This window comes from Schistocerca cancellata, chromosome 9 (genome assembly GCF_023864275.1).
Source record: "Schistocerca cancellata isolate TAMUIC-IGC-003103 chromosome 9, iqSchCanc2.1, whole genome shotgun sequence".
Classification (NCBI taxonomy): Eukaryota; Metazoa; Arthropoda; class Insecta; order Orthoptera; family Acrididae; genus Schistocerca; species Schistocerca cancellata.
Genome location: NC_064634.1, coordinates 241,471,136 through 241,488,313, shown reverse-complemented (window position 1 = coordinate 241,488,313; position 17,178 = coordinate 241,471,136). Strand labels below are relative to the sequence as shown.

Sequence of the window (17,178 nt, the reverse complement as noted above, 5' to 3'; positions counted from 1 at the left end):
CACTCTGATCTTCTCCCAACTGGTATTCCAGTATTTCCAAAGAGGACAATCCTTTGAAAACTAGCACTGGGATTTCAGCTGAATGAGGCACTGGGCATATACCTGATGGTCATGTGTTCCCTTCATCAACATCCGTAAACTCTCAACACACTGACTGCACACTTTGTGAGGGGTCTATGTTCTATCTTGATCGCCAATTTTCACTTTCAAGTAGGCAAAATAGGGTTGCCAGACAAACGTACTGTTTTTTTTTTTTTTCATAAAACTGCCACATATATAATGTAATGAATTGGGGCCATTTAAGTACTTATGACATAAGCTCCCTGAGGAAGACATAAGGAAAGGTTTCTGTTCATATATAATAAAAACTGAACACTGCTAACCTTGTATCAAACAAGAATTTGGTCTCTATGTTGGAATGCACTATCAGAGTGAAACAAATAATCTCACTACAGTGTCTCAACCATAAGTGAACTGGTCTAGAGAATATGAACCTCTTACTGGTCAACTATGGCCTCATTCACCCCTCACATCACCAGTCAGAGGTTTATGGCAGCCAATAGGAAAGCAAAACTGCTGACTGTGCTCCACACTTAATCCTGCACAGAGTATTCATATTTACATAAGATGCATGGGAAAAAACTTGACCTGGTAGAAGAAAACTAACTAGTTTTGAAATCAGCACGACTACTTAACTCCAAACAAGCTCAAAAACCAAACTCAACATAAATTATGTTACAAATTTTTCCCTAGTGTTATCTGCAATTAGTTACATTTTAATGCCACAAGAAGCTACAGATGTGAACATCCACCACAGCCATACAGAGCTAGCTTCAATAAAGCTAAAATATTGTCACATCTAATTCATTACTGCAGCGGTTCTGGTAATAGCACAACTACCATATTGAACAGACAAATGAAAATAATTAATTCTTGACAGTTTTGACATTGACTTCCAAACTAATAAAAGCCAGACTTCACTTCAAAAAGCTTTCTCACCTTCTCATAAAATACCTCATCCATGGTGTTTCCCTTCCTGTCCCTCTGCAATTGTGCCACACCATCAACCACCACTGCTCACCTACAAACCAAGCTCGGCCACCCTCTTTTACATCCCACAGCCTTCACCACAGCCTCCCAGACCAGTGATGCCAATTACATTATACTGAATAGATTGGTACACTGAATTGTGTAACAGTGTAATGCCCTACTCTAAATGCAATGGGGTAAAGTTCTGGGGGATATGAGTCATTTACATTAGTCTTTTAATGGTACTATTAGGTATCTAATAGACATTTAAAGACAAAGAAGGAAAGGAATATCTGTTTCCATTAGGTACTGTTAACATAATTAAATAAATAATTAACATTATTCAGAAGCTGACACATTGCATAGAGTTGGAACTAGGGTTGGTACACGAACATTTTTCCAAGCAAGTGACTTATCATTTGGCACCCTCCCTCTCCCCTTCCCCTTGCACATTTTGACCCATGCCAGTTTTTGCAAGTAGGCCTAATTCTGATACACAGTGCATACAGTGTATATGGATGCTCAACAGTGATGTTATCAGCACCCTTGTACTAATTAGAAGAAACAAATGTGGATAAAATTTCTAAAATTGTTGCCTGCAAAATGACACACTTGCACTCACTCCCACCTCACTTGTAGCGATCCATACAATCACTCCATCTCACATGCCTTAAGACAATGGAGGTAGGGTGAAAGGTACTATACCAGGGATTAAAACATATATAAAGTGACAGAGGAGCTAAAACAATGGCACAGGGAAATGTGAGCAGCTGACCACTTACCAAAAAATATGGGGGAGCCAGTCACTCTGTTAACACATTAAGAGTATCTCTCTAAAATCTTAGGACATATACTGGACAATTCACAGAACTTTAAAACTTTGACCATATCCATTTCAAAATCAATTAAAATACAGGACACAGCTGTCCATAGATCAACTGCTGCCATCTGGTCCAGAAATAAAACACAATCTAATAAAATGCAGCACACAATGATCTGTAAGCCACAAGCACCACATATTGGAGGGCCCTCTCACTGGAGCAAGACGCTGTGTGCCACAGGACTGTGGCCTATACTAAGATGAGTATGGAGGCTCTCCTCCCATCAATGTGGCTGGAAGGAAATACAGCACAGATGCATTTGTGTGCTTTACTACACGGAGCTTATTGTCTGTCACTTTCAGCTATTCATCCTCCCATCGATGCATGACCATGTATCTCTACAGTGAGGCAACAGATAGCATGCACGGGTATGGCACACCGAACTAACTGAGGATCATGACGCATCTCCTTGGCTGCCACATCCGCCCTTTCATTCCCCACAATACTTATGTGCTCTGGCACAGAGCAGAGAGACACCTCCTTCCTCAACCTTTGTAGATGCAGGAGGATGTCCTGAATATTCTGAACAACTTCATCTTCTGGGTACAAGTCTTGGGGAGAGAGATAAGCACTCAGAGAATCTGAACAGACAAGGAATTTGGCACTCGAAACATGTCTCATCTGCTTCAGCGCCTCAGATACCTCATCTAATCCAACGCTGTAGACAGTAAAGACTTGAGGCAGTTGTCTCCTGAGCAACCAACGGAGCCCCCTTGCTTATACCTATCAATAAATACAGCTTATGAGTTGTGGTGCTTATTTAAGAAGTCAGATAATAATGTATTAAAAACATACGCCGGAGTGCAGTCACTCCCATACTGCATTAAATCTAAAATTACTCTGGCCTCTGTGTAACCAGGGTGGCAGTTGGTTAAAACCCCAGATTTGAGCATGTATGTGCCCCACAGCAAGGAACTTCAGCACATACTTCATATGGATCCCAAATGGTCTCGTTGCCCAAGGATGACTGGTAAAGGTGCATTCCATGGCCAGATGGGCAACAGTATGGTATAATGGGGAAGTGGAAGAGCGAAAAACTGAAACGCCTGATGCACCATGAGAAGCTGCTGCCAGGAGATAAGTGGCACTTCGCCAGCTTCAGCACACAGACTGCGCATGGGGCTGGTCCTGTAAGTTCCTGTGGCCAGCCTGATTTCCTCATGGTGTACAGTGTCAATCCACGATTACATGAAAGCCACATAAAACTGGAGCAGAATGGCCTCTCCACTCCCGAGGACCTGTGCCTAAGACACTTCAAAATGTTCAGAGCCTTCAGGTGAAGTAATCAAGAAATTTTGGAGTAAAAATTAAATGTTCACTCCTTCTGGGATCTTGCCTTCAGAGCATTCAGGTGTAGTAACCAAGAAATTTTGGAGTAAAAAATGAGGCCCAAAGAAGCAGTCTTTAAAAGGGAGAGTGGTGTTCCACATACGCAATTCGGGTAAATTAAAAATATGATGAGAATGATTAAAATGAACACACACACACATACCATGAGAATAAAAAGGAAAAGCCAGCCAATCTGCAACCCATTAAAACATCCACCCTAAATGCATTAGAGCGGAGACCAAAAGGGACAAAGGACATAGGCTAAAACTTATATAGAATGATAAAACCCGTCGTGTATAAAATGTAAAACTAAATTAGCCAATGAGGCGTTGTCAGCTAAAATTAATGGCAACGAGTCCGGTAACTGAAGAGTCCATCGCAGGGCAGCCAAAGAAGGACAGCTTGCCAAGATATTGGCCACTGTCAGCCGGGCGCCGCACCGACACTGAGGTGGGCCATCACGGCGAAGGAAGTGGCCACATATCACCCAAGCGTGGTCAATGCAGAGCCATTAGTATACCACAGAGTCCCTGCAAGAGGCCCACATGGATGACTGCCACACATACGAAGTCTCCTTAATGACACACTTCATTGTGCACGCTATAGTTATGCCATTTCATCTCCCAAACCTGCAACACCTTGCAGCATGGTACTGAACGCAGGTCAGTTGCAGAGAAGCCGATCTCCATAAGCTGTTTCCGTGTAGCCTGTTTGGCCAGCCTGTCGGCAAGTTCATTGCCTGGGATTCCAACATGACCGGGGGTCCAGATGAACACCACTGAACGACTGGACCATTCCAGGGCATAGATGGACTCCTGGATGGTCGCTACCAAAAGGGTGATGAGGGTAGCACTGGTCGATAGCTTGTAAGCTGCTCAAGGAGTCAGTACACAGAAGAAATGACTCCCCAGGGCATGAACGTATTTGATCAAGAGTATGAGATATAGCCACCAGCTCGGCAGTCAAAACACTGCAGCCATCGGGCAAGAAATGCCGTTCTATATGTCCTCCATGGACATACACGAACCCAACGTGACCATCAGCCATCGAGCCGTCAGTGTAAACCACTTTGTGGCCTCGGTACACGTCAAGAATCAAGAGGAAATGGCAGCGGAGAGCCGCGGGGTTAACTGAGTCCTTAGGGTCACGTGAAAGGTCCAGGCGAAACCACAACCTAGGTGCACACCATGGAGATATACGTGAATGGAGGTAAAGGTGGTAAAGGCAAGGACTCCAGTTCAGAATGAAGGGATCAGACACAAACTGCAATTGGAAGCCCTGACCTGCGCCGTCGATGCGGGAGATGAACCGCCGTAGGTGGGAAAAGGAGACAGTGATCACGATGCGCAGAACTACAAATGTGTGCAATGTAAATGCCCAGCCGTTGTGCACACCTAACCTGCAATGGAGGGACTCCGGCCTCCACAAGGATGCTGGTCACCGGACTCTTCCTAAAAGCTCCTGTTGCTAGGCGAACGCCACAGTGGTGCACTGGGTCGCATAAACATAACGTTGAGGGTGCCGCCAAACCATAAACCAGACTCCCATAGTCAAGGCGGGATTGAACAACTGCTCTGTAGAGCTGCAGCAGCGTAGAGCGATCTGCACCCCAATAGGTGTTGCTCAGGCAGCGGAGGGTATTGAGGTGCTGCCCGCACTTCTGCTTAAGCTGACGAAGGTGAGGAAGCCAGTCTTAAGAATCGATATGTTTCCACCATAGTGAGAGGATTGCCATTAAGGTAAAGCTCGGGATCTCAATGAACGATACGATGCCAACAGAAGTGCATAACACACGACTTTGCGTCCGAAAACTGGAAACCATGGGCTAGAGCCCATAACTGTGCCTTGTGGATGGCTCCCTGTAGGTGCCGCTCAGCAATGCCAATACTGATGAAGCAGTACGAAATGTAGAAGTCGTCTGCATACAGAGAAGGTGAGACGGACGGCCCTATTGCTGCTGGATCATTAATGCCCACTAAAAATAGAGTGTCACTAAATACAAAACCCTGCGGGACCCGATTCTCCTGGGGGGAACTATGGGAGGCACCAACTTGGACATGGAAAGTACGAAGGGATAGGAAATTTTGGATAACAATCGGGAGTGGGTCTCTGAGACCCCACTTGTCTAATGTGGTAAGGATATGGTGTCGCCAGGTCATGTCATACACTTTTTGTAAATAAAAAAAGATGGCAACCAAGTATTGGCATCTGGAAAAGGCTGTTTGGATAGCAGACTCGAGGGAAACAAGATCATCAGTGGTACAGCGACCCTGGCGGAAGCTGCCCTGACATGGAGCCAGTAGGGCATGTGACTCCAGAACCTAACCCAACCGCCGACAACACACCATACGTTCCAACTGCTTACAAACAATGTTGGTGAGGCTCATGGGGCCAACAGCTATCCACGTCAAGTGGGTTTTTATCAGGTTTGAGCATCGGAATGATGGTGCTCTCCTCCCATTGCGATGGAAAGACGCCATCACACCAGATCCAGTTGAAGATGATGAGGAGATGCTGTTTGCAGTCAAATGAGAGATGTTTAATCATGTGACTGTGGATCCGGTGTGGCCCAGGAGCTGTGTCGCGGCGATGTGCAAGGGCACCGAGGAGCTCAAACTCTGTAAATGGGGCATTATAGGATTCACTGAGGCGTGCAGTGAATGAAAGGACTTTCCCTTCCAGTCGCCGTCTTAATAGTGCGAAAGGCTGGGGGGTAATTCTCTGATGCAGAGGCTGGAGCATAGTGCTCGGCAATCGTGTTTGCGTCGGTAGATAATATGTCATCTATGTTAACACCGGGAACACCTGTTGGGGTCTGGTACCCGAAAACACTTTGATCTTTGTCCAGACTTGGGAAGGTGACGTATGGCAGCCAATGGTCAAGACATCTCTCTCCCAACTCTCCTGCTTACGTTGTTTGATAAGTTGGCAAACGCGGGCACGGAGCCGTTTAAAGGCTACGAGGTGCTCCAGGGAAGGGTACCGCTTATGCCGCTGTGGGCTCACTGACACTCCTTAATCGCTTCAGCGACTTCCAGCAACCACCAAGGGACTGCCTTTGCCAGGGACAGTCTAAAGAGTGATGGATCGTGTTTTCTGCCACAGAAACGATTGTTGTAGTCACTTGGTCAACCATCACATCAATGTTACCATGTGGGGAAGATTCAACTGTGACAGCAGAGGTGAAAGTTTCCCAGTCCACCTTGTTTAAGGCTCACCTGGAGCAGTGTCCGTGGGCCTGACGCCACGACAGTGACAGGAGGATGGGGAAGTGATCACTAACACACAGGTCATCATGTGCTCTCCAGTGGGTAGATGAGAGAAGTCCTGGGCTGCAAATTGATAAATCAATGGCCAAGTAACTACCATGAGCCACACTGAAATGTGTGGTGGCCCCAGCATTTAAGAGGCAAAGATCAAACTGAGACAGTAAAGTTTCAACATCTCTGCCTCGGCCAATAAGCACGGTTTCACACCACAAGGGGTTATGGGCGTTAAAATCTCCCAAAAGTAAGAAAGGTTTAGGGAGTTGATCAATCAGTGCAGTTAATACATTCAAGAGTACTGCACCATCTGCAGGAAGATATACATTGTAGACAGTTATTTCCTGTGTCGTCCTTATTCTGACAACCACAGCTTCAAGAGGGATTTGAAGGGGCACAGGTTCACTACAGACCGAGTTTAGGACATAAACACAAGCTCCACCTGACACTCTATTATAGTTGCTACGGTTCCCATAGTACCCCTTATACCAGCGGAGGGCAGGGGTTTGCATTTCCGGGAACCAGGTTTCCTGGAGGGCAATGCAGAAAGCAGGTGTAAAGCTTAACAGTTGCCATAGCTCAGCCAGGCAGTGGAAAAAACCGCCGCAACTCCACTGCAGGATGACAACATCGTGAGATTGCAAGAGCAGTATATATCCCCGCAGAGCTTGTAGGTAGTGGTTGTGTGGGTGCTACTGCAATTCGCTTGGTCTTGGGGACTTTCTTTTTGGATTTCTCTCACTGCTCCTAGAGTTACCCTGGATGGGAGGACTTCACTGATTCAGTCTCTGGGACTGAGGACGAGTGTGAAGCCCTACGACCAGCTGCTTTTGGGCTCTTCAGCCACTGGCAGGTGTCATCTTTCCCACTAGCAGAAACCTGGGAATGTAGTGACCCAAAAGACCCCTTCCTAGTGAGAGGAGCCGAAGAAGACTTGTGCTTCTCCAGCTCAGAAGTGAGAACTGATATCCCCGAAGGTTGGGGGGGGGGGGGGGGTGGTTGCTCCTAAACTAGGTGGTGCGGGAGCAACAGGGAGGGAAGTGCCCACCACCATCAAGGGGGGAGGGGTAGTCTTCTGGTTCTGAAAGCGACAGATATGCGAGGAACTGATGGGGCAACAACTGTTCTCGTAGCAGTGGCTTAAGAGGTGGTCATAGCCACAGGATGTATGTGCTCAAATTTCCTTTTAGCCTCAGTGTACGCCAGTCAGTCCAGGATCTTATATTCCATGATTTTCCTCTCTTTCTGTAAAACCCTGCAGTCTGGCGAGCATGATGAATCATGCTCTCCACGTTGACACAGATGAGAGCCAGGGCATATGGAGTACTGGGATGTGATGGACATCCACAATCTCGACATGTGATGCTGGAAGTACAGCGGGAAGACATATGGCTGAACTTCCTGCACTTAAAGCACCACATCGGGCGAGGGGTATATGGCTTGACATCACAGTGGTACGCCATCACCCTGACCTTCTCGGGTAATGTGACACCCTCGAAGGCCAAGATAAAAGTCCTGGTGGCAACCTGATTATCCCTTGGACCCCGATGGACGCACCGGACAATTTGAGCACCTCACCGCTCTAAATTGGCAAGCAGCTCACCATCAGACTGCAAAAGAAGGTCCATGTGAAATATAAAACCCTGGACCATATTTAAGCTCATATCGGGCGTGATGGTAACAGAAACATCCCCCGACTTGTCACAAGCGAGTAACGCCCGTGACTGGGCAGATGACGCTGTTTTAATCAAGACTGACACAGAGTACGTCTTGGACAAGCCCTCCACCTCCCCAAACCTGTCCTCCAAATGCTCCACAAAAAACTAAGGCTTCATTGACATGAAAGATTCCCCATCAACTCTTGTACATACAAGGTACCGGGGCGAATAAGCCTCACTGCCATCCTTGCCTGGCATTCCTCCTATGATGTGGCCACTGAGGGGAATGATTCGAGGTCACATTTCTTCTCATTGAACTTACACTTTGCCCACTTACAGACTGCTGGTGGCGGACCACCAGCAAGAGATGACGTACTACACTTCATGGCATGTCATCCACCCTGATGCCACCCACTCCAACCAGCCCCCCCCCCCCTCCCCGGGCACCAGCCAGCATCAGCAAAGGCCACCTGGCAGGATGGCCATTGCCTGGAGTCCCGATGCCCCAGGGAGATGGGCATCTATCCATGGCATACGTGGGAAGTTAACAGTGCAGACATCAGCAGAGAGATCCCTGTGTTGTCAGGGGGCTACAACCAACAGGGTACATGGTGGTCCCACCACAATGGACTGGCTAATGTGCTGGATATGAAGCGCTAAGAAGTCCATTGTCATTGTCAGCACAGAATGCGATACTGCATAGTGCATGTGGAAAATGCACCCAGGAAGGTGTCCTCGCCTAAGAAATGGAGAATGAGAGGGACTGCAATGCGAAGATGAGAAAGTGGGCTGAAGATCTCCATGCACGATGGACATGATGCACCATGTAAGCCACCCTTCCCTAATTGGCTCACTCTTTGGGAAAATTTAGAAAGATGGAGGTCAAACCTGACAGGGGACCATCACATAAAGGCCGAAACATGTGAGACTCCTTTTAGTCACCTCTTATGACAAGCACGAATACCTCAGTCCTATTCTAACTATGTCAACAGCTTTCAGGTCAGCAGCTAAGGGGAGTGCAGAGGAGGGATGCACATTAGTGACAAACACAGCAACACCTCCCTTGGCCCTTTCCCCTTTCAGGTCATCCATGCAACAGAGCATATAGCCTCATAGTACAAGGACGTCAGATGCTTCAAACAGCATTTTCTGCAAACACCTGCAAAAGTGGCATCACTGTGTTAGGAGTTTCAGTTCATCAACGTGTGTCCTGAACCCATTAATGTTCCATTGTACTATGGTAGCCATCTATCATGGGGGTAGAACTTTCATCCTGACTTTCTGTCATGGAAGGGAGCCTGCAATGGATGGAGGCTCAGTCCAGGGTTGAGACATAAGACATCAAGATCCATCAGTTCTGAAGAATACTCGAGAGAGAACCACGAATGTAGTTGTGGCAGCACTGGAGAGTGGTGCAGACTGGATCTTAGGAGGAGCAGGATGTTATCCAACTTCAGCCCTTTCTGGTGTTATAAAAGGGGATACGGGCTTCGAAATAAATGCAGTGTCAAGTGTTTAACAAAGGAAATCTGCCTTGACATGCTCCATAAGTTTTGTGCTACTGAGCATCAGGATAAAGGAGTCAGATTTTACAAAATCTCCATCCATCCACTTCATGATGTTTTGCACATCAACTGTACCTTCATGAGCACACTCGTCTTTCAATTCCTCCTTGGAAATGTCCACCTAATCCCTGCATGTCACAACGCCTCTGCTGTAATTCAAACCAAGCGAGGTGGCGCAGTGATTAGGACACTGGACTCACATTCAGGAGGATGACTGTTCAATCCCGCATGCGGCCATCCTGATTTAGGTTTTCTGTGATTTCCCTAAATTGCTCCAGGGAAAAGCTGGGATGGTTCCTTTGAAAGGGCACAACTGACTTAATGTATACATTAATGTATCACAATTGGTTTCTATGATAGTCATCAATTTTAATAAGTCTGCTACATGCATTTTATCTAATGTGCTTTTATCAGATTATGTTTTTGCATAAATGATGACTACATATAAGCAAGCCCACAGTAGCGACATCTAGGGAGGGTTTAGGCAAACAGGTTTCTGGATGCTACTGTACTTCAGTAGCTAGCTGGCAATAATCACGATGTGGCCTATTCTACACCATCTTTTAGATCTACGTGATGATGCTATGCTGATTATATTTATATGTTTTGACAATGCCATTATGGCCATATCACTTTAGGACATGGTGTAAAAAAGGTATGTTATACCATATTTTATCTGTACATTTCCCTAGCTGTATGACAGTATATTGTGATACATATTGCTGTTTTATGTTAAAAGACATACTGCTCACTGTATGTATATATATTTTAGATCAGAGGATGGTCATTACAGACTGAAACTGGTCATCGTCAAAAGAATTCATATTGTGATCAGAGACTGCAATAAAAAAGCATTCTACCAAAGTGGCCAATTATGCAATCGCTAGACTGATGTTAACGTGCCAACAATGCCCTCTAAGCCTTCTTGAATATAGAAAGGAGAAACTTTTTCAAAGCTGCAACCTTTCCTTTTCACTATTACCAGCATGTGCTCTGTTACTAGAGACGAGACTATTTGAATTAATTCCAGAATCAGGAGGACTAGCTACAGAAGCCCTCTTGATTGATAGGATATTGGTATCTGCTAGTGGCTCACCATTTCCACTGGGAGGAGGAGGAGAGTATTTCACAGGTTCTATTTCAGTGCCACGAACAGCTAAGGAAACAAAAGTCCAGCTAGACAGAGCCCCACATGCCTAGGTATGCCTTCAACAACTGAGGTGCGAGAGGCTCCCCAGAGGTTGCACGCTAACAACCGTTCCACCTCAACAGCCATGTACCTCATTGGCAAGCAGCACACCTTGTGATTGAGAGGCTTTTTTTATAAGGGTGTTCACTACCCTAGTGATTAGGGTGGTCAAGCGAAGATCCCCATTCCCTGTGACACACAACATACCAACACCGTGCCACTCATTGGTTGCTCAAGCATACTCATAGCTTACGGTGATGAGTACTGACAGCAATTATCGGTCTCCACCTTAGAAACCCTGGGGCCATCAAGCCCTCATCCAGCAAATGAAATTGAGCCCCTGAGAGCGCAATAGTCTGCAAGATAGCTCTAGTCAATGTGAAAGTGGACAAAAAAGCATGTCAGAGATATAAATAAGGGAGAATGATCAGTCTACCAGAAATAAGTTTGTAACAGCACGATATTTCATCTCATATAGTGCGTCATCCTATGACAGTTTTATGTCTGTCTGAAACCAGTGCACAGAAATGGATCATAAACCTTCCTGTCTCACAAGCTAGTGTGCTGTACATTACACTGTACAAGCAGGCATCAAAAGCCTTTGCTAACTCATAAAATATACCCAACATCCACTATTTCATAAAAGAATATATTTTGTTTTACACAGGAATTAGTGAATTATGTTTCCAACTGATAAGGCATGGTTGAAAGGATGCAGCAATTTTCATAAGCTGTGGTAAATGAAACAAGCACTTTTAGATTAACATAAACAAATTTTTTGAGAACACACGACACTGGCTTGCAGTTTTAAACTCAATAACAGTGTAATGTTTTAATTGGAATGGGCTGCAAAATGTGCTCTGAACTAATATTTTATGGAAAACTCTCCATATACGCAAAAGTATTCATTACAGAAGAGAAAGGAATTACAATTTTATGTGGCGTACACATACATCTCACAGATATTCAATTAAGAAATTACAATAACAGCAGCCTTGCAGTAGAAATCAGCAATCTATATTTTTCACAAATACTACTCGTGCAGAAAAATTATCCATGCAAGTCTTTAGAGACTCCAAGTTTGGGTAATAGTCACTTACTGATGATGATGTTTGGTTTGTGGGGCGCTCAACTGCGTGGTTATCAGCGCCCGTACAATTACCCAATCTTTGCTCAGTCCAATTTCGCCACTGTCCTGGATGATGATGAAATGATGAGGACAACACAAACACCCAGTCATCTCGAGTCACTTACTGCCTCCTCCCTCCATTTTTCATTGTTTATGCACAATATATGTTAATATACATTAAAATACTTGTCGGAGTCTTGCTCATTATCTAATATATGCTTTCTGAATCTACCTCCACTATTAGTTTTTATAATGGAAAGTGTATTTAATTATGATGTGAATGTAAACACCAGGCTACACTACAGGACAGTCGGTCAACACAAAATTTATTTGGCCTTCACTTTCAATGGCTTTCTCAATTCTCAACTGAATTATGACATGTCAGTCTGGCCTAGACCTTGGGTTACGCTACAGATTAGTCTATCACCAAAACTAAGAATTTGGGGATGGGGTTCAGATTTTACTGTAGCCAAATTTCATATTCAGTGCTAACGAATGTGTCTTTTTCAAAAACGCTTCTCTTTGCCAGTCTGAATTTTGTAGCCTGTACTTCAACCATCATCAGTTATTTTGCTGCCCAGGTAGCATTACTCAACTTCTTATAGCATCTCATCCCTTTTAGTGTCAATTCCATCAGGGTCACCTGACTTAGTTCAACTACAATACACTACCACAGATTGGCTTTATTGACGTTCACATTATAACTTCATTTCAAGATAGTATCCACTATGCTCAACTGTTCTCCCAACTCCCTGCTGTCTTTGACACAATAAAAATGTCATTGCCTTACCCAAATTTCATTTCCAGCTAAAGTCAGGTACTGGACCCTGCCCCCCCCCCCCCCGGAAGTCTTAGCTGTGGTAATAAGAATAGTCTGTAGCATAGCCTGAGATCTAGGCAGGCTGAAATGTCATAATTCAGTTGAGTGTTCACAAATCCACTGAATATGAGTACCAAATGAATTTTGTGGTAACACATTGGCCTGTAGTGTGACTTAGTGTTTATGTTCAGCCCATAATTAAATACACTTCGCCATTTTAATGCACTTTCCATCATAAAAACTAAAACTATAAGGTAAATTCAGAAAACATGTATTGGATAATGTACAAGTCTCTGGTGAGGATTTTAAGGTAAGGATTTTAAGGTAAGGATTTTAAGGTATCTTATGTACATTTATTGTGCAAAAACAACAAAAATGTGGAGGCGAGAAAGCACTATGTAACTTTTACTATAAATTTAAATGTTTAGAAGTGTTTTCTGAGTGCTTGTGCATGGATTATTGTTTTGTAAAGAAGTGAAATGTGGATGGTAACCAGTGCAGAGAAGGGATTGGAGCTTTTGAAATGTAGTACTATAGAAGAATGCTGCAGATTTGATGAGTAGATCAAATCATTAATGAGGTAAAGAACCGAATTTGGGAAAAAAGAAATTTGTAGCATAGCTTGACAAAAAGAAACTCACCACAAAGGAATTTTCAGTTTGGTAATGAAAGTAAGTGTTGGAGGTAAAAGCAGTTGTAACTATGCAAATATAAATAGGTTTGCACACTTCCGACTGGAGGCAGCAGCAGCCTTTGTAATTTTTTATTGAACGGAATTACTGTATCCCAGAGTTTAACATTTCTGTGGCTTGGGCAATACGCAGTTGAGCGCCCCACAAACCAAACATCATCATCAGTAAGTGACTATTACCCAAACTTGGAGTCTCTAAAGACTTGCATGGATAATTTTTCTGCACGAGTAGTATTTGTGAAAAATATAGATTGCCACCGGACAGTTAGCAGTATATATGAGCATGACCGGATAGTAATATTTCTACAGATAATAAACAAGTGATATCTTTACAAAAATAAGATATCTACTATTACAAGACTGCTCCGCAGGTTAGCAAGGCTCTACATAAATCTATGCCTTCAGTAGGGACCGAGTTATTTGAAGTCATGTTCAAAAGAGCATTCTACTTTGTTTGCTGTTGTTTCATTAAAACTGTGTTAACTCTATCATCAAGAAGTTACCTCTTGGTTATAGGCCTACGAATGTACCAACTCTTTCACTTATTTAAAAAAAATTCTTCCGCAAGCATTTCATGCAAATTTGGAATATTTCAGTACGGTAATCCTTCACAGTACACATGTGGTAACAATGACTCAATAAATTCTGTCAGGTGTGTATATCATCGTAAAACTAACTAGCTTCCAAGCAGCTGTTTGCGTTAGGAATACACGACTTACTGTAAGGGGATAAATGCACAGACGTAACTTAACGAAGTAGTTGGGACAGGGTGTGGCGTCTATTGAACGTGCTCAGCAAACTTGACGAAAAAATACCTTGTTTCTTTCTCTGCCTCTCTCGAATTATATGCGCCTTAAGCGCTTCCCACATATCTTCCTTTTCCTTTTTCGGACGACCCACCACAACTGCAGGCATTGTGATTAAAGTAATGTCAATGGAAACTCAGATTAAAATTACACCTGCTCACTTAACATTACAGAATTTCTTATACGTTGATTGCGCTCATTGTACATTAACATTCATTGCACACTTCTCTTAAATTTTCCATAGTCAACACGTCTGCTACAACACCTTCCGTCATATTAACAGGGCTGAGGGCTGAATGTCAACATATCGATAGGACTTGCTTTTCGATAACTCTGTTCAATCGACTTTAGCTTTTGACAAGAAGAAATGTCCACACTCCAATGTCAACCGACAACCGCAGGCCTGCTGCCACCAACCGCAGGCCTGCTGCCACCCCTTTCTTACTTCACTCTTCCCTCAAATTTAACGACGCATCCGTTTCCTCAGATACAACTCTTCACTTTGTAGCTTTACGACAGCGATAAACGATTTCCGAAATTCGGTTTTGATCTTCCGGGAGATGTGTCGAATGAAAACCGAGTGAGAGAAGTTTACAACATGTTTTAAGCCATGTCTCCATCGTTTCTAGGAAGTGGAAACTACCGCTGATCAATCGATGTTTGCAACATATTTCGAAACACGGAAAAAGTTATTTGTGGCAATGTCGGTTCAAATTAAAGGAAACCTTGTTTCCATTTCATTTCATTTTATTATCTTCCTGTAAATCATTTACATGATATAGGAATTGTCACAAGTGTAATTAACATGCGAAGTACATGTAATACGAACATAATAACAGAATATCACTCATTGTTTTCAATGCATTTTTGAGAGTACAACATTTGTCAATAGAATGTACATAAATGTCAAGACAATAATTTTACACACATTCAAAGTACTCACCTATGTCATAGAAACTTTTGCTTAAAAGGTAATTTTTAAGCTCAGTCTTAAATTTTACTTCACCTTTTATTTTCTTCATGTACACTGGCAGAGCATTGTAAAGCTTCATTCCAAAATAACTTACATGCTTTAGGGTTTGTGTTATCCTCACTCTTTCTACATGTAAATTTTTACATTTGCGAATATTATAATTGTGGTAGCCTTCATCGGCATGTAAACTGTTCAGTTGTACTCTTTACATAGAATGCTTTTAAATATATACAGTGATGCTAATGTGAGTATTTGTAACTGTCTGAAGAGAGACTTACTGTGAGTTCTTGGAGAATTGTGTGTTATAATTCGAATAGCTCTTTTGTGTAGTTTGAAGATATCTATTAAGTGCGATTTAGTTTTACCCCTGATTACTATACCATAAGACATACAATAGACTGAAAGTAAGCAAAATACATTAATCTATCACACTCTATGGTGCATACTCTAGATATTATCCTCAATATGAAACATGCTGAACTGAGCCTGTGGGATAAATACCTAATATGGTCTTTCCGGTTAAGTTCTGGTCAATGTGCATGACCAGAAACTTTGTGGATTGTACATTCTCTATCTCTTTGTCACTCAGTTTTAACTGGAGGTCATTTCCTTGGGTTGCTTTTCTGTACTGCATATAATTTGCTTTACTAAAGTGTTAACTTGTTGCATTAAACCACTGTTGACTGTATTTCAGGTCAGCTATTGCATCTTGTGACCATATGGAATCACATGTACTCTATGTTTTGGTCATCTATGGCTCGTCTGCTTTTGTGTTTGCTTATACTGGGTATTGCTACTGATACTGAAGTGGATTTGATGAGGTCAGATGTTTTGCAATTGCTGTCATTTTATAAGGCAGGGAAGAGCTTCATGAATATCATGAATTCCCGCTACAAGAAAGTAAACTAAAAACCTGAGTCTGGAAAGAATTGGTGCTGCAGTTAGGATTGTCACCTGAACTTAATCATAAAGCATTGTACATTATTTTGAGGATCTGTCCTCTATATTTTATGAGAACAATAAAGTAAGTGAAAATACTTTATTTCAACATATTTTGATTGGTTCTAGGATTAATTTTTCAAAAATCATAAAAATACCACTGAAGTTGCCTGTAATTTTATGTATAATGGATTGGCTGAGTAACTGAACAGTAACTGGTTACTAGGTTTTGAACACAACCTATCCTCAAATGTGAACATTGCCAATAAATTTGAAAAGCAGTGCTGAATCTGACGATTTTGTTAAAGTAGTTGAAAATATAAAGCTGCAAAAATTCATTTGAAATTTGATGATCTTTATGGATAAACTGCATTATATGTGCAAGAATACATTTCCAACGGTTTTGCAGAATTATCTGCTGCACAAAAATTGTGACAAACATTTAATGAAGCAAATGCTGATTTTAGTAACTTGCGCAAATTGGTTTCATTCCCATTGCTGATTCCGCCAAGGCATTTATAGAGAGTTTTTCTGTAATAAATACAGGGTGTGTTACATGGCAAGATGGTTGGTATAAGATTACCATGTAAGAATATTTCCCTGATAAAGTTATATTCGAAAACGCTTCGTTTGCCTGCTACTGTCTCTGAAATGAGGAAAAAGTTGTAGGCAGTTTGGGTGGCACAATTTTGGCAAGGAGTACAAGAGGTTATATGTAAGTTGGTGGGTAAGTTCATTGCGTTTTGCATGCTGCTATCCCTGTTGCTATGAGTTTATTTATCGATTGTAAATTTTTATTTGTGGTTCATTGTTGCTATTTGAGTTACCATACTGTCATTTTGCCATTTGGAGGTAGTTAGTGAGTAGAGCTCTGAATGCTAGAGAACAGAGTGCCAAGTGGAGGGA

General features: G+C 42.9%; 1 protein-coding gene across 1 annotated transcript in view; it reads right to left on the bottom strand.

The window, feature by feature from the left end:
- LOC126100907 (G protein pathway suppressor 2) overlaps positions 1-14,667 on the bottom strand; it is a 126,982-nt gene extending 112,315 nt beyond the window's left edge. Inside the window, exon 1 of the mRNA XM_049911574.1 lies at positions 14,370-14,667. Within this exon, the coding sequence (XP_049767531.1) occupies positions 14,370-14,469 (100 nt within the window). The 5' untranslated portion in view covers positions 14,470-14,667. The remainder of the gene's footprint in view (positions 1-14,369) is intronic.
- Between the last annotated feature and the right edge of the window lie 2,511 nt (positions 14,668-17,178).